At 56.5% G+C, this 22,155-nt stretch overlaps 8 protein-coding genes across 8 annotated transcripts; 6 read left to right on the top strand and 2 right to left on the bottom strand.

Annotated features, from left to right (window-relative positions):
* Window positions 1-366: 366 nt before the first annotated feature.
* JN550_002206 (uncharacterized protein) lies at window positions 367-1,967 on the bottom strand (the record flags this gene model as incomplete). The annotated part of the gene is made up of 2 exons (XM_049313476.1): window positions 367-1,656; window positions 1,764-1,967. 2 exons carry the CDS (start codon window positions 1,965-1,967, stop codon window positions 367-369), a joined length of 1,494 nt encoding a protein of 497 aa, XP_049175497.1.
* A 632-nt stretch (window positions 1,968-2,599) lies between these two features.
* Window positions 2,600-3,973, top strand: JN550_002205 (uncharacterized protein; the record flags this gene model as incomplete). Its single annotated transcript, XM_049313475.1, has 5 exons — window positions 2,600-2,711; window positions 2,778-2,873; window positions 2,931-3,027; window positions 3,082-3,577; window positions 3,632-3,973. The coding sequence occupies 5 exons, from the start codon at window positions 2,600-2,602 to the stop codon at window positions 3,971-3,973; spliced, it is 1,143 nt and encodes a 380-aa protein (XP_049175496.1).
* Window positions 3,974-4,690: 717 nt separating this feature from the next.
* JN550_002204 (uncharacterized protein) lies at window positions 4,691-5,475 on the top strand (the record flags this gene model as incomplete). Its single annotated transcript, XM_049313474.1, has 2 exons — window positions 4,691-5,220; window positions 5,286-5,475. 2 exons carry the CDS (start codon window positions 4,691-4,693, stop codon window positions 5,473-5,475), a joined length of 720 nt encoding a protein of 239 aa, XP_049175495.1.
* A 188-nt stretch (window positions 5,476-5,663) lies between these two features.
* JN550_002203 (uncharacterized protein) lies at window positions 5,664-7,606 on the top strand (the record flags this gene model as incomplete). Its single annotated transcript, XM_049313473.1, has 6 exons — window positions 5,664-5,818; window positions 6,014-6,483; window positions 6,538-6,889; window positions 6,945-7,148; window positions 7,199-7,340; window positions 7,448-7,606. 6 exons carry the CDS (start codon window positions 5,664-5,666, stop codon window positions 7,604-7,606), a joined length of 1,482 nt encoding a protein of 493 aa, XP_049175494.1.
* Window positions 7,607-8,692: 1,086 nt separating this feature from the next.
* JN550_002202 (uncharacterized protein) lies at window positions 8,693-11,096 on the top strand (the record flags this gene model as incomplete). The annotated part of the gene is made up of 5 exons (XM_049313472.1): window positions 8,693-9,468; window positions 9,664-9,711; window positions 9,840-10,684; window positions 10,743-10,940; window positions 11,011-11,096. 5 exons carry the CDS (start codon window positions 8,693-8,695, stop codon window positions 11,094-11,096), a joined length of 1,953 nt encoding a protein of 650 aa, XP_049175493.1.
* Window positions 11,097-12,036: 940 nt separating this feature from the next.
* On the top strand, window positions 12,037-12,786 carry JN550_002201 (uncharacterized protein; the record flags this gene model as incomplete). The annotated part of the gene is made up of 1 exon (XM_049313471.1): window positions 12,037-12,786. The coding sequence occupies one exon, from the start codon at window positions 12,037-12,039 to the stop codon at window positions 12,784-12,786; it is 750 nt and encodes a 249-aa protein (XP_049175492.1).
* A 1,157-nt stretch (window positions 12,787-13,943) lies between these two features.
* JN550_002200 (uncharacterized protein) lies at window positions 13,944-16,742 on the top strand (the record flags this gene model as incomplete). Its single annotated transcript, XM_049313470.1, has 2 exons — window positions 13,944-14,592; window positions 14,689-16,742. The coding sequence occupies 2 exons, from the start codon at window positions 13,944-13,946 to the stop codon at window positions 16,740-16,742; spliced, it is 2,703 nt and encodes a 900-aa protein (XP_049175491.1).
* A 618-nt stretch (window positions 16,743-17,360) lies between these two features.
* On the bottom strand, window positions 17,361-20,564 carry JN550_002199 (uncharacterized protein; the record flags this gene model as incomplete). The annotated part of the gene is made up of 4 exons (XM_049313468.1): window positions 17,361-18,245; window positions 18,307-19,225; window positions 19,287-20,147; window positions 20,215-20,564. 4 exons carry the CDS (start codon window positions 20,562-20,564, stop codon window positions 17,361-17,363), a joined length of 3,015 nt encoding a protein of 1,004 aa, XP_049175490.1.
* Window positions 20,565-22,155: the final 1,591 nt, after the last annotated feature.

Raw genomic sequence — 22,155 nt, 5'->3', positions numbered from 1 at the left:
GAATGCGATGTGATACCAGGCCAGTGTACGGCGCAATAGCCCGCTCCCCTTGGCCTCCCTTAAGATGCACGCTTCGGTCCTTGATTATGTTCCATCAGGCCCCTGTACATCACCGCTACCAGTTCTCTGGCGGCGAAGGCGATCATGGCGCAGCCGGTCTGTGATTGCCTGTGCGCGAGCTATGATCTCCTCTAGCTCTTGGTCATCGTCCTCGTCCTCATCCTCGTCGTCCATCTCATCATCGGCGATATAATCTTCGCCGGTGTTTTCCGCGCGTCTGCTGCGAGCCAAGCTGGCGGCCGCACGAATGATTTCCTCTGCTTCGTCCTCCAGGTTTGCAGAGCTCTCCGGGTCGTCAAGATCGAACTACGATTCTTCGGCCTCGGGCAGGACCTCCGAGTCTTGACCGTTTTCGGCATCCGTCACCGTTTTGTTAGAGTCGGAGCCGGAGCTAGATTCCGGTTGCTCTGCCGTGCCGTCTGTTGCGAAGTCTGTGGTGGTTGTAGTTTCGAGCTCTTCCGGCTTCTGTGCCTCCGAGGTTGGCTCTGGCTGCTCTTCGACTTCAGGCGGCACCTCAGTCACTTCGTGGTTGAACGCAGGCACACCTTGGTCGCCTAGCGACTCAGTCTTTGAGAGTGTTTCGCCCTCGGCAGATTCAGTATCCCCCAAAGTATCCTCTTGAACATCGATTCTGATGCCCTGAGGTCCCTCACGATGCTCAGGGGGAGAAGGTGCTGGCTCGTCCACGCCTTCTACAATGACTGGGACTTCTAGCTCCGATTCCTCCTCCTCGACGGTCTGTGGTGCGGAGATACGCATTGCTCTCAACCTTTCGTTGATATCGGAATTCTCGTCTTCTTTCTCCTCGATTACTGTAGTTACCGCGCTGCCGGTAGATGGACGGCTGGAGTGTCTTGCGGTGTTGCTGCGGCGTGCGTGCAGGCTACTGCCATCCTCCTCATGAACGCTGATGCTGATGCCGTTCTCGCGCGCGGGCGGCTTTGCTATAGCTGTGATCTTGGGCTGGCTCTCCTCCTTCTCGGTTGGGGCGGGCTCCAAACCCTCAGCCTCGGGCGGAAGCTTGTAGTTCTCGGCGGGCAGCAGCTCGTAGACGTCGCATACTCTCTTGAAGAAGACGTAGAGGCCGGTCTGGGACTCGGTGCTCCAAAAGACGCCCCGATGTTGGAACCATGCGTGGGCAAAGATGCGATGCAGCCTGCGGAAGACATTGACGAGGTTCTTGTGGACGGCGTTCCTGTCGTGGCCGTCGTTGAGGACGACAAAGCGGCTCGGGAATATTTTAGGGTTCGTCACGACGTTGGCGGCCCAGTCCAGGGTGTGGCAGCAGTAGTCAATGGCGCAGCAGCTCTTGGGCTGGTCGTGGACGGCGCAGAGGAACTGCCACTCGGAGGCGCGCATCTCGGGACAGGTCGCCTGCGAGCATGGCGGCGTGTCGAACAGGAAGCCGACTATCAGGCTGTTGCACTGCATGATCAGGAAGCGACAGAGCTCGTACAGCCACAAGGTGTCGTCCACGCCGGGGGGAGGCTGGGCCAGCTGGGAAGCGGTATGCCGCGTCATGGGGACCGTGTTCGACTTGGTGTAATGGTAGTGAGAGGCGGCCAGATGCTCTTGGAGCTGGAAGGCCGAGTCAAGCTGCAGCACCGCGGTCAGTAAGCACATGGCAACGCACATGGCAACGCACACGAGGTCTTGGGGGTCGAGGCGGAGAAGGAGCGGGAGTGGTTTGCAGGTATGCGCACCTCGTTGAGGGGCACCAGTGGCGGTCCGGCAGCCATGTCCTCCGACTTTGTGCCTGGATGGATGCGCCGCTTTGCATTCGTGTCGACGATGCCCTGGTCCATGGGGCTCGCGGGCGTGTCTGGGCCTGGCGACTTCGGGGCCATCTGGTCCTCGGCGGGAGGTGGAGGGCTCGGGAGCCGTGGGGAGCTCGGGGGCAGAGCCATGGTGTTTGCGCGCGTGCGAGTATCTACAGGAGAGGCGAGAACACCGGGCTGCCGAGTCTATACGCAGGTGAATGCGCAGGTAAAGCGCGACGTCTGAGGACGACGTGTCGCTGTTGGCCGGTCCTCGAAAAGTCGAGGGCTGCTTGATTTGGAAATGCTGCTCAAGCTCAGGCTGGGCGGCTACTGGACTGTAGGTAGTCAGTTAACCTGATTGGATAACATAACAGGGCGTGCAGGGCGTGCAGGGTGTGCAGGGTGCTCTGGCGCAGAGAAGCTCGCCCCCCTGTCAGTTATGTAATTAGGCACACGCGCGCCCTATCGGCCTAGCACTAAACGTGCATCTTGCATCTACGGCACACAGGCAAGCAAGCCTACCAACCTAACCTTGGGTAGGTATTGAACAAATCCTGGACTGGAGACGGGCTAACCCCAAGTTATTAGTCAAGCTTTAGACCGATCTCCATCTCCAGAGGTGCAAGACTTGATAGAGCCGGAACCTAACATTGCAGAACAACCACTTCCACGGATATTCGCCCTCGATATTTCGCATTTGAGCTGACAGTGGTTGCATCGCTTCTTTGCACACCGCTCTCTCCTTTTCCCCATTCCACCTAGAGCCAAATACCGAAACCATGGACGTTGATGACGATATGCCCCCGGAGCTGGTCGAAACTGGCCAGGGTGGGGATGAAGGCGACGAGCCCGTAGAAAAGCCAGTCAAAGTGCCCATTACCATTGTCACAGGTGTGCAAGCTTCTTTCCGCGCTGTCCTATTTATCTGATGAGATACATGATCTAATGTGTTATCAGGATATCTGGGCGCGGGAAAAACCACTTTATTGAACTACATCCTGACGGCTCAACATGGCAAGAAGATTGCCGTCATCATGAATGAGTTCGGTGACTGTATGACAGACACTCAAGCCTGGCCTCTTGCTTGAGAGCGACACTAACACTGTCTAGCTCTGGACATTGAGAAATCACTCACGGTGAACAAGGGCGACGAGCAAGTCGAAGAATGGCTAGAGGTAGGCAACGGCTGCATCTGCTGTTCCGTCAAGTACCGAATGCCCCCCGCGATTTCAACAGCATCATGACCTAACGTTGCATGTAGGGACACGGGTGTCAATGCGATTGAGTCTCTCATGGAGAAGAAAGGCGCCTTCGACTATATTCTCCTCGAGACGACAGGCCTGGCAGACCCTGGCAACCTAGCCCCTCTGTTCTGGGTTGACGACGGCCTGGGGAGCACCATCTATCTGGATGGCATTGTCACTCTGGTAGATGCCAAGAACATCCTGCGCAGCCTGGATGACCCCGCTGGCAAGGTCGAAGGACATGACGACCACGGCCACGGGCCGCTCATGACGACAGCCCACGTCCAGATCTCGCATGCCGACGTCGTTGTTATCAACAAGTCGGACCTGGTGGACGCCGCCCAGCTGGACCAGGTAAAAGCCCGCATACAGGCGATCAACGGCCTGGCCAAGCTTCACATCACGACGCAGAGCGCCGTGCCGGACCTGGAGGGGTTCTTGCTAGATTTACACGCCTACGACCAAGTAGACAAGCTGGACACGGCCGGGAAGGGCCACAGCCACCTCGACCCGGTAGGTGACATTTTGGGTTTGTCTGTGAGCGCACGTGCTAACCGAAATAACCAGACCATCTCGACGGTGGCCATCGACGTCCCGCTGCTGGAACCAGGGCAACTCGCCAAGGTGGACGGCTGGCTACGGGCTGTCCTGTGGGAGAGTGAGGTGCCTGGTGTCGACACGAAGGAAGACGAAGCAGTAGAGGTTCACCGGTCCAAGGCGCGGCTGGCCTTTACGAACGGCGACATCAAGATGGTGCAGGGGGTTCGTGAGGTGTTTGAAGTGTTTGATGCGCCGAATGGGTCGGCCGGAGAAGGCGGGAGTTCACGGTCAGGGAAAATCGTGCTCATTGGGAGGCAGCTGCGTGAGGCCGAGTTGCAGCGCAGCTTTCTGGCGACGATACAGGCATAGCATAGCAACTTGTGTTAGATTATACTCGCCAAGGCCTCCAGTTAGCAGTGGTGCCCAATTGAGCAACAGTCAAGAGAGCCATGGCACCGCCCGAGCCGAACCTCTGTCTACTGTGGCCAATGTTTCGTTTCGCCCTGAATGCCGGGAAGGTGTGAATATACACGTGTGCTTTTATGCACATAAGAAGGAAGAGGCGGCTGTGGAGAATAATGACGGCACGAATCTGCTAACCTCGTTGAGGATACCCTCTCCTGGCGCTCTCTCTGTCTCTCTCCCCATTGCCCCCAAAACGCAGGCGAGACTAGCGGCGCGGAGCATTTCCAGTAGCTCACAGTAAGGACACCTGGGCCAGCGCACGGATCCCGTCTGCCTCCTCCTCCTCCTCCCCCCCTCCGCCGTCTTCTCCAGCCTCAGCCAGCACAGTTACGCTGTACTGTAAGGTAGTCTGCAGTAGTAGTTCCCCCAGTAAAGCTCCAGCTTTGCGGCTCGCTCAGCGCTCCCTCTCTATTCGACGCCGACGGCACTAGCACCCTTGTGGCAGTCAACCCCAGTAAAACTTCATTGCGACCGTGAAGCTTCATCCATCCTGCATGCCCATCTAGCAGTAGTAGAGATACCATCGATAAACATCACGCCCGACCCTCCCATCCCCCCCGACTCCCGTCCTCGAGCTGTCCGCCAGACCCGGATCTTCGTCGGTGACCCTTAGAGTCCGCTATGAATCGACCAGGTAGTTGCTTGCCCTTCCCATCTCGAGCCTCGCCTCGCCTCGCCTCGCCTCGCCTGCCCCGCGGTTTGCCTTGCACGAATCCCGCCCATTGTGTGCCTCGCGCCGAGTCCAACGTGTCGCCGGCCTGGCCACCGACGCTGCCCATCTGCCACCCGAGCCTGTGCGACCGCCGTGTCGAACCATTGGCTTCCCGCCCGCTGACGAGCGCCCTCGGCCCAGGGCTCACGGCCGCTGGCTATATACCTGCCTCCGGCTCAGCCTCGCCAGGGTCGACCCGCCAGCCTGCCGTGGCCCAGCAGCGCCGCATGTGGCCGACGACGTATCTCGACCAGCTTGGCCCGCGCTCGACCGTCCCCTTCCTCACGTCGTGCTCCATCCCGCTCTATAACCACACCCGAGGCATTGGCGACCCTTGGCTAATCGTAGACGTGTCCCAGGTGCCGTACCACAGTCCCTACGAGGCATGCCATCAGGATTTGGAGGACAACAGCAGCCTCAACAACAACAAGGCCGATCCGTATCGAATCGATTACCCAACGGCAAATTAGGTATGGGAATCCGACTGGGAAGCGGGCGCTCCAGGCCAGCAGAGTTTGAGACTGATGCCGTCGCGGACATAGCAAATAACGGCAGCGGCTGGGCCTTTGGCGGAAGTGTGCCTCTGAGCGGTGCTGCAGGACTGCAGAATTCATCCAGGCAACTGGGTGCCAACCTGAGTTTTGCTCAAAGCCTGAGTGCTTCCCATCCAGGAACACCACTCGACTTATCGTAGGTCGACGTCTTCCCTTGTGCTCGCTCCCCTGCTAGGCCCCAGACCAGCATCTCCTGCCCCCGTACCCAACTCTGCCACCACTGCCTCCCGTCGCCGGCAGACTGCATGTTTTATCTTTGCAAACCCACCCGTCACCTCGTTTTCTCGCCGTTGGTCTCGATTTTCATCGTCGGCTCGCATCCCACATCATGGCATCTGGAGCCGACGAGGCCGAGGCGCTCTCCAGAAAGAAGCTTCGACTTGTCAAACGCAACCAGAAGGCGAGCCATCAGCAGAGCGTGCCCGGCGCAGACACGTCCACCGATTCGTCGACTGGGCGAGCCTATGCCACCGTAGCCAAGGGGTATTTCGCCTCGTCCCCTTCTTCTCGTCGCCGTTTGCACTGGCCGTCGCGCCACAAACCCTTGCCATGTGTGGCCCTCATGCGCCTGCCTCTCGTCCGCCAAACAGTCCACGTTTACACACTACATCGACCTTTGCCTCCAAAGGACCCGCACCTTGTCATAGAATGACCAACATGGCTAACGGTTCTGTCTAGTGAATTTCCCTCCCTGTCAAACAATTCTCAACTTTCTTCGGGCGGCCAAGCTTCTCTCTGGTCTTCGGCCGGAAGCCGAAATATGGCTCCCATCCAGAGAAACCAGCCTACACCCTTGTCCTCTCAGCAAGGCCAACAGGATGATTTATTTTCATCCTCACGTCTAGCATCCCAACAAGGCTCCTTCCGCTTCGGCAGCCAGAGCAGCACAGGACAGTCCTCACAGCCCCAACCGGGCAGTATCGATGATTTCCCTCCCCTCAACAACAGCAACGGTGGTTTCCGTAACGGCAACGGTGATATTGGTCAGGAACGTGGCTCGAGCCTGATGTCCACGCTCGGGTTTGGCGCGCAGCCTAGTCCAGCACCCTCGCTTTCCGGTAACAGAGCTGGCAATCCTGGCAACGGCCTCCTCAACGCATTAAACAATCATGCCGCCGATGCTCGATCGCCTGATGCTGGTGCTCCCGGTGAGATATGGATAGCCTTTTCATATTTGTGGTCTCCTTGCTAATTCGAAGCAGGTTCCTCACGTCCTCAGGACATCAGAAGCGCAATTGGCAGCGACGAGCCTCGTCAAAAGCCCCCTGGATTCCGAGATGATAGTGCTGCATCGCCCTCTTCCACTCAAGACCCGGCCACACAGTCCTCTGAGGCGCGCAACGCATTGGGTGCCATAGGAAACGATCTGTCGTTGGGCAAAGGACGAGACGAGACGGACAGTCAAGCCGGACTCGACCCCCTGGCTGGCATGTCGCCTCTTGACAAATGGGGTATCAAGGGTTTGAGAACGCTTATGAACAACTACCCGGATTACAGCAGTGCCGTCACCGGTGTTGACCCTAACCAGCTTGGACTAAATCTCCAATCTTCCGAGTGAGTGGCCATGTCCTGGATTTCAGGATCCACGCCGTCTGACCCCATATCACAGGCCGATATCAACACAGATATACTCATTGTTCAACGATGCACCTCCGCGCCCTGCCATCCCTGCTTTTAGGTTGCCGGAATGTTACAGCGTGACGAACGTGCAGCCGTTAGAGAACAAAATCCAGAGCTTCAACGAGGAAACTCTGATGTGGATCTTCTACAGCTGTCCTGGAGACGTCAAGCAGCACCTGGCTGCTGCTGAACTGTTAGTCTACCGTTCGTCATTCAGAGGGAATCTACTGACAAGGATCCCAGAAACAACCGGAACTGGAGGTGGCACAAGAGATTACAGATCTGGCTCACCAAGGACGACCAGATGGCACCTCGATCATTGAGTCCGCAGCACGAGCAAGGCTATTACATAATTTGGGACACCAACAACTGGACCAAAGTTCGCGTAAGTAATCGACGCATATGGGCGTTTGTGCGACGCTGACAGTTCTTCAGAGGGAATTGATACTGGTGTATTCGGATTTGGAGTCGTTAAATACGGCAGCAGTTTAGGAGGCGTACCACTCTCGTAGTGCTTCCCAGTTTAGGGGCCAGGACGGCAGCAAAGGCGAACCCCAGTCATCTGAGGCCGAGCCATGGCCCAAGAGCCAGGAACGGCCCGGAGGCCAGCGCGACAGCGAGAACATGGACAAGTGCAAGGGCAACGCTTAGACCCCTTGGGACGAATTGGCGTTGGGCTTCATGACAAAGGCGTTATCTTCGAGGCACGCAGACGCGATGAAGCATGATAAACGAAAGCAAGACTCATGCACAGCGACCTGTGCTATGGCTGGGAATAGATGACATCATTTGCCGAATAGCTAAAGCAAGCAAATGCTTTTCGCATCAAAGCACCTCTTTTTTGGTTTCTGTAATATGCTTTGAGGTGTATGTTTGGCATTGCGGTTGTCATTGGCATAATAATGCCGTGCTCTTTGAAAAGTAGCCATTCGACCTTGATCCCATGGCATCTTATCTCACGCCTTCGATCATACTCTGTCCTCACTGCGAGCTCTTCTCATGGTGCCTACCCGTCGGCTGTCCCTTTTATATGTAAGTCCGATCACAACCATCATACACGCAAGGGGGTAGTATCTCAGTTTCCACTTTACTTAAGTGCGAGGGCGATGAAGGGGGAATTACGGCCACACTAGATTGAAGTCGTAGGCGAGAGCATTTGATATGATCCCCATCCATTACTACGCAAAGGCCCCTCGCGATCCCTAAATATTCAAATTGCCTCGTCATTCCGAATCACGGCATCACCACCACGCCTTTGTAGGAGCCGAACGGGCGACACGTAGTGTTTAGCTACCCAACACCGGGGAAATCCTCTTCCGCGGGCTATTTCGCTATTACTCATCAGCAGCGACCCGAGCGGACTGGAGGCGATCTAGTGGTTAAGCTTTGGATCGGCAACAGAACAGCTGCCCCATCCCCCGTTATACCCGGCAACCTGGGGCGCTATAGACCAGTCGCCAACGTCATGACCCACTTGTGCTTTGACTCGCGCCCTTCTGTACAGACAAACATAAGTTGCAACGACGTAACGGGTCAAAGTGCTCCCACATTACCAAGTGACAAAGACTACAATTGAATGCCTGGCTGAGCAATTGCGGTTCCGAACGTGGCCGGTGTTCGTCATATCGTATAGCTACTAGTTAATAAACCAACTAGATCCCTCTGCCACATGATATAATATCTAGAGCTGCCTCATACGTAATATCAGAACTACTTGGGCCAAGCAGTCTCGGAATCATGCAGTCGTTCATTCAGTATCGCAAGTTCAGACATGCCGTCGAGGCACAGCTCGAGCGCAAACGTAGACTTGCAGATGAGTCCGCCGAGAAGTCCAGCCCGCAACCCGGCCAGACTTATACACCAGAGCCCAATGGGAGAGAAAAGGACGTGGAGAAAGGAGACGCCGAGTTTGAGGGCGATCCATCATCGCCACATCCACATGAGCACCTACACGCCCCGTATGGCGTGCGACCCGGCGAGGTAGCCGCCATACGCAGAAGCAGTGTCCCGCGAGAAGCCGAGGAGACAATGGTGGCCACCAACCGGCCGCAGGGCGAAGTTGAGCCGCCCTACAGACCGGGGGGCTCCTCCAACGACGACGAGGGGGAAGACGACGATAACGACGACGACGAGCTCATGCGCCAGCGCAGCTCGCTCGCCGCCACCCTCTCGCCCCAGGCGTCGGGCAACACGCGGCTCGGGCGCATGCTGACGGGCGTCAACATCCGGCGGCGCAGCACGCGGGAGGGCGGGGACGGCGACGTCTTCGTCGTGGGGTACGAGGGCGCCGACGACCCGCTGGACCCGCACAACTGGGGGTTCGGCACCCGCGTCCGGTGCACCTTGATCATCGCGGCCATCGGGTGCGTCGTCGGCATCGCCAGCGCCATCGACAGCAGCGTGGTGCGGCGGGTCGCCGCCGAGTTCGGCGTCGGCGAGGTCGCGGCCAGCCTCGGCACGGGGCTGTTCCTCATCGGCTTCGGCGCCGGGGCGCTGTTCGCCGGGCCGATATCGTGAGTACTCGGTGGTGTTCATGCCTGCGTCTCCCCGTGGCCCTTTACAAGTGTGAGGAGGTGCCCCATGGTGTCGAGTGGCACTCCTATAGAATAGACTTTGATAAGCCTAACTATCACGAGCCACAAGTATTGACCATTGAGCTGTATAAAAGCCGTTGGACAAATAGGTAGCTAACAGATTTGTCTCCGTAGTGAGACGGTAGGGCGGAACCCTGTATATATAGTGACACTGATCCTATAGTAAGTATAATGTGTAATTAAGAAGCCTCCTCCTTAAGGCATGCTCGGGACTCAAAAGAAGAACCTTAGAAGATTCATGTCCTCCAGCGATTGTTGACTGAGGAAAGTACTGACTATGGCATCCGCAGTATGATCTTCATCATGGCCGCTGGCCTCGCACCAAACTTTGGCGCCTGGCTCGCCTTCCGCTTCATCGCGGGCGTCTTCGGGTCGACACCCCTGACCTGCGCCGGGGGCAGCATCTCGGACCTCTGGCGGCCGATGGAGCGCGTGTGGACGTTCCCCATCTTCGCCAACGCGGCGTTCACGGGCCCGCTGCTGGGGCCGGTGGCGGGCGGCTGGATCGCGCAGTCGCGCACGCTGTCGTGGCGCTGGACCGAGTGGGTCACGCTGCTGGTCTCTGGCGTCGTGCTCGGCCTCGTCGTGCTGCTGCAGCCCGAGACGTACCCGCCGACGCTGCTCAAGTGGAAGGCGGCGCACCTGCGCGCCCTCACCGGCGACCACCGGTACCGGGCCGAGCTCGAGATCCGCCGCGAGTCCTTCGTCCACCGCCTGCAGCGCGCCCTCTGGAGGCCGTTCCTGCTCACGACCCGCGAGCCCATCATCGTCCTCATCTCGCTGTACCTCACCGTGGTGTACATCGTGCTCTTCGGCTTCCTTGACGGGTACGACTACATCTTCGGGCAGACCTATGGCGAGAGCCCGGGCATCACGGGGATATGCTTCCTGGGGATTATCGTCGGTCTCTTTGGCGCCTCTGCTCTGGTCCCAGTCATCTATAAGTGGGCTAAGCATGATTTGCAAAAGATACAGGAGCAAGGCGGCGATAAACTGCCGCCCGAGTTCCGGCTGTGGTTTAGTATGCTGGGCGGCGCTTTCGCCATCCCTATCTCATTGTTCTGGATGGGCTGGACGGCGAGGCCCGACATTTCGATCTGGAGTCCTCTGGCTGCCAGTGTCTTGTTCGGTTATGGTGAGTCCTTAGATGCCGTTGATCAGCGACGGTGCTGCGGAGGCTGACGAGGTGATAGGAATCCTCTGTGTCTTTATTTCATGCTACCAGTACATCATCGATTCATACGAGACGTATTCGGCCAGTGCGTTGGCCAGTATCACTCTGATTCGGTATGTGGCTAGTGGCGGCATGGTTGTGGCCAGCATTCCTTTCTATCAGAATATGGGCGTCGCCTACACATGTACGATCCTGGGGTGCATAAGCGCTGCTATGGGTGAGTGTTTCTCTTTGAGATCCAGAGACCCGGCCGGGAAACGCTAACGTGACACTTACTTGTGATGTAGTGCCTGTGCCATATATTTTCTACAGATATGGACCGTGGATCCGAAGACACAGCAAGTACGCAATCACTCGTACGAGCAAAGCATGACTGTGGTCGCGTCTCTCTTCGACAGTTGATTCTGCACAATGAACGTTTACTTCCCGAGATATTATGCTTAGATAGTCTTAAGAAACATCGTTCTGCTGGAAGCCCGCATTTGTCGTTGTTGCCGGCAACCTGTGCGGCAACATAAGATGGTGTAATATAGGTAGCAGCCAGTCACCGGCAATTGTGAATGGAGTTTTTGAAGTCGCTGCTGCACTCCGTACCGGATCCCCTTCGATTGATTGATTGGTGACCCGAGCCGTCTCCGTCGAGCAAAAACCGGGTTAGTTATACTAGATAGTTGCTGGGATGCTACCGTAGTTGCGGGTCACTGTGTAAGTCGTGCAGACTGCTAGCCTGAAATCAAGGCCGTTAGCGCCGGCAAAACTACCAGCCTCCTCAGAAAGGAAGACTGAAGCTTTGCGTGAATAAGGCCGCGGAGTCTGGTCTGATGAGCGAGGATGGCAGCTCGGGTACCTCGAACTCTGCTGTGTTATGCCGGGGGCAATCCTTGACGGTTTCTAAACTGAACGTGTTTACAGAGAACATTGTGTTTTGGCCCGCGTTCGGCTTACTCTGTTGCTCACAGCCACGCACACCACCATTGGAGGATCCTGATCCTGCGCGTCCCGCTGTGTCCAGTGTCGCCCGTGTGGACCCCTGCCGCAAATCCTCACCCAGTCGACAATCTGCCTTGGCTGCGTGCAACGTGCGACGGGTGCTATTCCTGTTCCCGCTCCCACTCCTGCGCGCCAGCAGGCAGCGGGCGATAGATACCCTGATCTGACAACAGCCTTTCCTCATCGTTGCGACCTCCAAGCTGCCCCCAGGAGTCCTGCGTGCTGACAGTCTTCACTGTTCACACCAGACGACAACAAATCGCGCGAACCCGGCGACATCGCCATCCTTGTTGCCGTCCAACTCCACTGGGTCCAACCTCGCAATGGCGCCCGTACCATCCCCGCGCGACGTCGTGCGCGCAGCGCTTACGACAACAAGACATGTCGATGCACCATCATTACCCCTCGAGATCTTACGACGAGAAACACCGTCAGCATCCTCCGGCTCGCACACAGCGGCGCTAACGCGGCTCTTGCGACGATTGGCGACCGATGTATCCGCAGTGCCTCAGGGCTACGGCTTGACGCCCTCAGGCCCGGATGCCGGGACTGTTGTCGGCATTGTGTTAGGCTCAGTGGCGGGCTTCATACTGGTCTTGTGGCTGATTTATACTTGTGTCAACCTGGGCAACCCGCGCAACACCGTCGTGGAGACGGCCTCGGTGGGCGGCACGGCGTCGGTCGTGACGCGCAAATCTCGCAAGCACCGGCGGCGGTCCCACCACTCCCACTCCCGCTCGCCACGGCGCGAGACGGTTGAGGTGCGCCGCACAGAGCGCATCGTCCCTGTCCCGGGCCCCGAACGCATCATCGTCGAGGAGCGGAGCCGGAGCCGCGGGCCCCCACCCCCGCCGATGCCCCCGCCACCGCGCATGGTCGTGGATGACGACGACGATGAGGTTGTCGTCATCGAGGAGAACACCCCGCCGAGGCGGCGCGAGAGCAGGCACAAGAGGAGGAGCAGCGAGCGCAGGAGCAGCGGATACCGGGAGGTAGACCCCTATCGGTATGCCGGGGGTGACGAGCCTATACGGAGCGTGAGTCGCCGGCGTAGCGACTCGCGCAGGCGGTGATGAATAAGACGAGGATGTAATGCCAGGGTTATTTGGAGTCCGGAACATGGCTCTCATGTTCACGGTGGACGGACGATGATAATAAGGCGCGGCGGCATTGGGACTGACGAGCACTATGGCACATGATCTATTTGGTCAATTGGAGTTACGTGGGTACAAGTTGAGCCACCACGATACACGAAACGTGTTCGGGTAACAACGTGATGAGACGAGTTAGGAATAGCGAAGCGTCGTTCATAGCAGGTTGACATTTGTACGATACTTTTCGCCATATCCAAGGGGGTTTGCTTTAGTTATACCATTGTAGTTTTCCTGGCAGTTGAAGGCCATTTTTGAATTTATCCAGTTATCTCGGTATGGCTATCTCACCTTGGCTGGATATGAAATCTATCATGCACAAATCCTCGACGCAGTTGTTTGCCTTACCCGTCCGGCATCGCAGTTGCCGTACCAGATCTTCATTTCAACACCGTTTGGGAGTTACCACGTTCGACGAATTGATGCCGCAACGATTGTCCGTGCTGTGATTACGAGAATAGAGCCAGTCTAGAAATAGTACAGGAGCAACCTAACTGGTAGCTGGGTGACCCTCACAGAGAGACCGTGTAGCGTCTCGAAGGCACTCCTCCAAGTGCGTATTCAGGCTTCGCGACATTGCAAAACAGGCCTGCTATCTTCTCTCCAACTCGTCGGGGAGCCTTGTCATTGGCAGGTAATTAACCATTCTTCTCCCTCGTACTTGTATACTGAGTTGCATAACATGATGCCCGCTCCAAGAGGGACGAGGACTGTTGTGCGGATGCCTCGGCCCATCCGAAACCAGTATCATACTAACGGCAGGCACTGCAGAGGAACTATGGCATTCGTCTCGGAAACCGGCTGTTGCAGGCGCTTTTTCACGCTGATGGGCACTATAGTGTGGGTGGGATGGGCTTTCACATGCTGGCAAGGCCGGGGCGACCCGTCCGCCGCCAGACCAATGACATCATGGCCTCAGCCGCTGTAGCTTCAGCCTTCTTCCAATCCCCGAATTCTGTAAGAGCACGACGACCCGTTGAGCCCATTCAAAATCACATACATACAACCCATACACCCGTCCTGATTTGAATCAATCGTTCTTGTTACTTGTTGCCTTTTCAGTTCTCCATTTGCAAATCATGGACCGTCCGGTGCACCAGATCGGAGGCGTTATCGAGGCCCTGTGCGCCAGGACCCAGTCAGAACAGGAGGCCGCCCTCGATGACTATTTCACCCCAGATGCTTACTTCGTTCACCCCTTCTGTCGGGTGCCCTCGTTCTCCGGCGTGGAGCTGCCCTTGATCAAGGGCGAATTCAACTCTCGCTGGTTGCTCAAGTTCGTTTATCAGTGGTATCGCATCCTGAGTCCCCAGATCGACATCAGGGTCGACTCAGCCGTCTTCGATCAGCGCAACAGCCTGCTCTATGCCACGATCCATCAGACTTTCACACTTTGGTTTATTCCATTCTCTCTGTGGCAATCCCACGTCAAACTGGTCACCGTCTTGCACCTTGTCTCGCGGCCTGTCGACCAGGATGGACGTCAACTTCCCAATAACAGTCCCGTTGCTCCTGGAGACCAGACTGTCTCTACTCGCTACTTCATTCGCGGTCAAGAGGATAATTACCAAGTTAATGACTTTCTCAAGTTCATTGCTCCGTGGGGAGCTAGTCTCATATGGTTCGGCTGGCAGGTCTTTGCCACAGTTCTCTGCGTGCTCGGCGTTGTCTTCTTCTGGCCAGTCACCGCCATTCACGAATACTTCGTCAAGGAGGTACCTCAATGGGGTAAATCTGGAAAGAGACAGTAGGATGCTCTCGCCGCCTCCATTCCGAGTGTCTCGGTCAAAGTCTTATCAAACCAGGAGCTGAAACCCACATCAGACGAGTCGAGAATGCTTGGCTTGCTGGACCGGCCGTCACACAGATCCCACACATCCGCATATACCAAATTGAGTCCATCTTCAATGGCGATTCCGCACACGAATGTGACTGCTTCTCCTTCCATGAGATCGTTTCCATCATCTCGGCTCCAATCGCACGCTTTGGACCGCATCAACCATGGCTTGACACAGGGCTATTGGGATAAGGCAGCATTTAATTCCCAATTTGAACATATACGCGTTCAAGAGAAGCTACTCAGAGACTATGACCAAGGCTCTACCAAAATCTCTCAGGAGGGAACTCTCCTGCAGCCGGAAATTGGCTGTAAGCCGCAGGAGGACAAAGGCAGACAAGTTCACAAGAGGTTTGGGGACCCACGAAATATATGTCACGATCAAGAGACATACAGCGTCCTTCCGACCGCAGCAGATACGCTAGACTCAAGGCCATTCGTTGAAATCCTGGCTAGGCAAGAACAGATGCTTAATTCCGCGCTGGAAATGGTTTCGAGTCACAGCAAGTGCCTTGAGAGATTTAGAAAAGAGGTTGGTCGGATGATGAGCGAACCAGCCAGAGAACTGTCAGGACAAATCTTGAGTGCAACCACAAGCTCCACCGTGTCTCAACATTCGCCAAGACATAGCAACAATGGCTTCTTAGGGGACTCATTGAAGGTGGATAATCTTGATGATAGCGAGCCTAGGGCTCGTGGTAGACACCGCTCAAGCCAAACTCTGGTACCACCTTCAGAGTTAGGACCGGCAAACGCAACTATCTGGGCCTCCGCAACCAACGATGACATCGACTCCGATCTTCCCATACGTGACATGCTCAAAGATGCGAAAGCAAGGAATCGGGCAGCTTTTCACAAACTCCAGCCTAAATTTCCGCCAGTTGACACCAATGAACGCGAATGGTCTACTGCTCATCAGAATCGCGATGCTATTAGTAATGGAATACCCAGACTTCCAATGCGAATCTGCCATATCTCAGGTATTCCGGTTCCTAAGGAGTGGGAGAGGCTTGCAAGCATTCATCATGACCTTGACCTTGGCTCCGAACATCGAATGAGTTTCTTGGGCTCGCCTCCTGAATTCCCACAGACTGAGCTGTCTGGTTCAAAGAACGTGCCACCGGACCTTGATGACAAAGAAAACCTCGCTCAAACGAGTGGATTTCGTGTCCGCAGCAACGAATACCCTGTCGTGGCCGACGTGGACGAGAAAATTCAACACCAGGCCTACCCGAAACAACTCAATGAGGGTTCTGCATGGTCGCAGCCAATCTACCACGACTCGTCCGCCGTTGAGACTGACCATGCAAACTCCTTCATGGGCTGGAGTGACTATGGCGACGAAGCTAATGCTTCTCCAACCTACATTGATCCTCGCACAGTCGCTGAAGAACTTAACCTGGCGCTGTCATCTCTGCGCAACACCGACACTGCCATAAATGGTCATGATGATTATATCGTCATCCCAAACTCCTCCAGTACAGCAGATACTGAGGAGAAGAGCACCCATGAAGCCGACGGATCTGCTGCTACTGAGATCCGAAGCGACGATGATTCGAACACGTCCACCAGGGGATATACTGGGGCCTACAACGGCGTCGAGCTTGAAGACCATAAATCATCAGGAACAACTGCATCCGGTGACCCCGATGAATCTTTCATGGAGGATTCTACAGCCATGGAACCCAGTAATTATGGAGACGATACCCTTGCTTCTATAGGCATGGGAAAAGATGAACTCTGCGACAGTGTGATTACTACCTTGCCCAGCAAACCGTATCAGTCTCAAGACCAGATGGAGGGCTGTCAAGGTACTGGGAGTGGGACAAGTACTTCTCAGCACGAAATTCCAAACAGCCACACCCCTGTGTTGGAGACAGACCGAGGAACTTACAGGTCGACTGAGGGTGACAAGGAAAATGCGGCCGGGGACTGCCCGACGCCCACGAAGACCACCCCTCGACCGGCATTGCAGCCAAGATGGACGCGGCTTGCACCGCTTCCGTCTGATTGGGACGATATGAGTATATATGAAGATTAGGTCAGGCTGCTTGATAGCTTCCGAACCATCAAGCGCCATTGTGCAAGGGCAGACACCGACTCATCATTCGGCGTCATTTGAAAACGCTTCCACATTGGCTTACAGGAGATGTTCTCAACGGCGTATTGATATCAGTATAACGCTAGGAGCGGAAAGTTAATCCTTGGTGCAGGGTCCCTGCCTAGCAAGTTACGTTACGGTGTTGTCTCATTATTTTCTTTTCCGTTGGGGATGTGATAGTATTATTTAGGACTGGATGCTTGAATATCGTAAGCCCGATGAGAATATTGGCGAAACAGATGCAACGCCTGTACGATAGGCCTTGACATAGACGGGATTCATAGATAGGTAAATTGCATACACCGTGCCCGCCTACCCTCTTTGGATATTTGTGATTTAGTTCCTTCTGCCGAATTCGAGAACGATAAGCTTGCATGGGCGAAGTCAAGAAAGTAACTTCCATCTGGGGTATTCGCGCTGTTCTATATTTCCTCCCGCGGTCCTCATGCATGAGCCCTTTGCAGCCAGTACGCCGGCTAAGTAGACAGCTACTGATTTCCTTCCGTACTCCAACATACGTTTGCTAGAATTGTGGCATGGGCACATTCCGCGATAGTTTTACGACATGTTTCCGCCATTGCCCCCGCTCTGCTGGCCGCCAAACCAGAACCCGTCGAGCAGGTCGACCTGCTGCGAGTCGTTGTAATCCTGATGCATGCCGTCCCAGCCAAACCCGAACCCGAGGTCCATCTGCCCGTCGCCGGCAAAGTCGCCGTCCAGGCCGCCCGAGCCCTGGACGTTCTGCATGAACTCCATCTCCTGCAGGCCCGAGAGGCTGAGCTGGCCGGGCGTGTTCGGGTTCATGGCCGACGGCGAGCGCATGAAGTTGTTGATGCCTGCAGCCCCGGCCCCGGCATTGTTCGTCGACACCGGGGTCATGCTGGTCCCGGAGATGGGCGACTGCGCCTGCTGCTGGGCGGCGCTTGGCGAGGGGAGGAGGATGGGGTCAATGGACGCGTTGTCGGGGTCCTCTGATACGCCACCAGCTACGCCTTGGCCGGGTCCTGGCATAGCTCGCATCATGGAATAGCCGTCATTCTCCGTCTTTATGTTCGGCATGGTGAGGGCAAAAGGGCTGGTCTGGATCGGGGGCACCTGCGGTGTCCTATGATTCGATGAGTACCCAGCCATGTCGTATGGTGATTGTGAAGATAAAGGGGCCGATTGCTCTAATTGCAATCGTTGCTGCTGTTGTTGCTGCTGCTGCCGGTGTCTGTTCGATGTTGCCTCGCGTGCTGTGAGGTAATCATAGCTTCCTCTTGGTCGAGGGTTCGACGGCATCGCCGCTTGACCGAAACCCCCGTTATGAGTCGCCATCTTCACGGTGGCCTTGGCGGTGCGGTCAAACGCGTCTCGGCAGGCCTCTGCTGGTGGACATTTCTCAATGAGATCCGTGAAGACAGAGGTTGCTGCTAATATTGTGAAGTCAACCTCATCCATGCTCTGTCAAGAATGTATTAGTCCGCGCTCGCAAACGTCGGTTGATGCATGGTTGGAAACTTACCAAGCGGCTCCGTACCAACGGAGAGTGCCATATGGCATACAGATATGAGATACCCGCCATGAACAGGTGGTGAGTCGCCAGATATGTGAAGTTTACCAATCCTACAAGATGCAATTGCCGATAAATGCGAATGATCTTCTGGCCAGCCTCTGCAACCTTCATATGCACCCTCTCAGCATCGCCTCCGACTTCAGGCGGGAAGATCGAAGGACTGTTCACTTCTTTCGAGGTGTTATACTCGCTCTCGAACATCTCGGGCACTTCCAGACTTTGCCGGTAGAGTAAAATTACAGCCTGCCAGTAGTTCAAGTCGAAGAACTCGGTCGAGAACTGCACCCCTGACTCGATCTTGGTAGGCGCCGAGTTCTTCCATTCGTATAATCGCCTATCAATGTCCATCCTCCATGACCGGAACGAGTCGAACTTGTTCAGGAACGGAGAAGGTAATTGTGTGTGCATATATTTGTTTCGTTGGTTTTGCCCGCTGGCCCTTGCAAGTTGGGTCTGCTGATACTGCAGGACTTGCAAGACCTCGGACTGGAGCAGCCGAAGCCGGAAATAGTGGTAAGCCACCTGCTTGTAGCTTGGTTCTGAATTAGTCATAGGCCGCATGAAACCGTTGGACGTGATGTAGCTGTCGTCCAGAAGCGTCGGGAACTCGGTCGTGACAACTTGGTCTGAAACGCCAAACGGCCTGCCAACGCAGGTGCTGACAAGCCGGTCCAGAGAATATGTGCACCACCAAAGTCTCCTCCGTAGATCACGATGGTATTCGCGTCGCCCCCTTTGCCGAATATGTGCATCCTGCAGCTGGGGATCTAACGAGCTTTCGGGTTCGGAGGCATTTGTGCTGTCCTTTGCATCCTCCACATACAGCCCCAAATCAACTGCAAGGCGAACAGCAACTCCAACAATATACCTAGCAGAGAAGAGTTCATTAGTTCGTGGTCAAGGGTAGCTGGGTCTAGATAGAAACTCACCATAGGCCAGGCGGCACCGGACGGAGCAGCGCAAAATTGGCCAACAGCAGAACAGCTTGCAACTCTTCCAGGCCACCGCCGCTATTACTCAGACAAGCCTCGAGGTGCACGATGGCACTTGCATGGTACTCCTCGGGCTGTGCCTCTGTGGGCATCCGGTCCCCGTCGGTGTTCTTGGAAGAGGCGGACTGGAAGATGCCCTTGCCTATGGCAAACACCATGTTCAGCATATACAGCTCGCGTGGCCCCCGTATCCTGCCCTCGTCGGCAAACGCCAGATCAAACATCTGCATGAACTCGACGCGGTGCAGCACGGGAATCTGCGGGTTCGCATGCTCGAAGTAGATGTTGACCAGCTTGCTGGCGAGGTCCCTGTCCGGGAACTTGGCCGGGTTGATCGTGGGCCGGGTGTGCAGGCCGAAGAAGGAGTCTCGCATCGACGTGCCGGACGCGTCGGCACCGCTGCCGGCGAGCGGCTTATACGGCCTCAGGCCGGCCTTTTCGGATTGCGACTTGTGGTCGCCGACCGTAGATTGCACGGCTGCATAGACGACGCGGGCGAAGGATATGCCATTGGTGGATCCGAGATGCCTGCCGCCAGAGATGCCAGAAGGCCGCATGGCCTTGTGCGGCCGCTCGCGCTCGTCTCCGTTATTATGCGACCTGGAATGGCTGTGGCCATGGCGACTCGCGGTCACAGGAGACGACTGGTAGCTGCCGTCCTTGGACGCCGTATCTGGCGCGCCCTCGGTCCCCGGCTTCGAGCAGTGTTCGAGCTCCTCGGCGGGCGGGAACGAGAGGTTGTTGGCGCGGAGAAGGGCCTCGAGCTGGCCGACGCGGGTCTCTAGGTAGTAGACATAGCTATATTTGGAGCGTCCGGGTTAGACCGAGTCCTTGGGTGGACGGAAACAGAGGGGCAGCAGCGTACCTTCGGGGGATCTCCTTCTTGGTGATGGGGTCGTAGCCCACGCACGAGACCTTTGCCTTCTCGCAGCTGGCGCAGCTCGGCAGGTTCTGGTCGCAGCGGTTCTTGCGGAGGCGGCAGCGGTTGCAGGCGCTCACGTTGCGGAAGTTGCTGCTCTGGCCGACCTTGTTGGACGAGGCCTGGCCGGCGGCGGCGGCGGTGGCCTCAATTGGCGTCTCTACAGTGCTGGGCGACGCTGGACCGGCCGCGGTGGGCGCAGAGTTCGGCGAGTCCCTCTCCGGGGATGACTGCCGGGCGCGCTTGCTCGGGTGCGATGGAGACGGGTTCGGCGACGGCGGGGAGTGCGGCGGCATCTTGGCCGTTGCTTTTTGGGTTGCTTGCGCCTCCTTGTCGCCGGGCCAAATGGGCGGAGGGGGGATTGTTTCGCCTCGCTTCGCTTCTTGCTTCTTGCTTCTTGCTTCTTGCTTCTTGCTTCTTAGACGACCTCGAGCTCTGCCGTCGGTCGCGCGCGCGCAGCCGGCACTGCTCGTGAAGCTTCGTCCGAGGTATGGCGCTCACGCCCGGCGGTCAGGGAACGGCGTGCTTGCTTAGTGGGCAGCCACCTATCTATTCACAAGCACCGAGGCACAGATGCTCCATCGCCGAGCTATCGGAACATTGGCGAGGTCGTCCAGCCCCGCGCGGATGGCAGCCGTGGTAGATGGATGGGCAGCGCAGCAGCGAGCGACTCGGGGACCTCTATGTGAGACAGGCCGTCGATGCGGGGAAGGCGAGAAGAGGTGAGGCCTCGATACCTATCAGATGCAGACACGAGCGAGGAGCAGCTGGATGGAGGCTGAGGAAAATTAATATGGGCAGCTCGTACGCCAGGGATTGCATGTGCTATGCGACTACGCGTTGGCTCGTCAAGGTTTCGATTTGTCCCACCTGGTAGTCAGCGGCAGCGGCAGCGGCAGCGGAACAGGAAACACGGTGTGAGCGGCGTGGTTTCTCCTCCTCGCGCGCGCAGTGCCCGTCTTCTTCTTGCTGCGTCCGTCCGTCTACCAACGGCTGGACTTCACCACCGTCTGTCTGCCTCTAGTTCCAGCTCTAGCTCTAGCTCACGATAAGCATCGCAGGACGACCCAAAACCACAGCAAATATTTTCGAGCAATCGGTCCCCATCTGCCTCGCTGGCCGGCGGTTGATAAGGACCAGCCGACGAATCAGCAGCTCGGCCGTCCGCGATGCCTGTCGGAAGCGGCATAGCGCTCGCCGCCGCCCACCCCCTCCGCAGGGAACTTAGCGATCCCATCCCTAACCCCCTCCATTTCCAGACCAAACCCCACGTCGGCCACGTCTTGGCGAGATGCCTTGCCTTGCGGCCGGCCAGCCGTGACCCAGCCTTCCTACTCGAGTAGCCGCATCGGCACCCTATTGGCTCTTCATCCACCTGAACCTATACACACATTGGGCCGACCGGTTGAGCATTATGCCAGACAGGCCGTAACACCTTCCCGGGGTATCGGAAACAATCAACCCCGGGCCATGTCCTTGGCCAGGCCAATAGGGTGCGGAGGGAGACGGTCAAGCAGTACGGGAGTCACGTACAAAGTGCCCATTTTCCGGCTTCCTTCTTGGTCTGATCCTCAGGCTTAGGCCGAGCTCACTTGTATTTGTGCGATACTGAGAAGCAGAAAGTCAAGGTACATGATTTGTGTCTTCTATAAGCGAGAACAAACACCAACAACAAAATCAAATGATATCTAAAGTGACAGGCGCCGCTTGATGCAATCAAAATCCCCAGCCGATAAACAGTCCGCTTTCCTCGCCTGCTTCGTCCTGTGAAGTGAATCCCAGTGGTATCTCGAGCAGCGATGTAGAAGAGTTGCCCCCATCTTTGTTTCCCTCTGATAAATCTCATGTCGTTCTCATGCCCCAACGCCCGGGGTTGTCCTGTTTATG

Source organism: Neoarthrinium moseri (genome assembly GCF_022829205.1).
Source record: "Neoarthrinium moseri strain CBS 164.80 chromosome Unknown scaffold5_Wmoseri_CBS_16480, whole genome shotgun sequence".
NCBI lineage: Eukaryota > Fungi > Ascomycota > Sordariomycetes > Amphisphaeriales > Apiosporaceae > Neoarthrinium > Neoarthrinium moseri.
The sequence above is the reverse complement of the archived record's forward strand: the minus strand, read 5'-3'. Positions and strand labels throughout refer to the sequence as shown.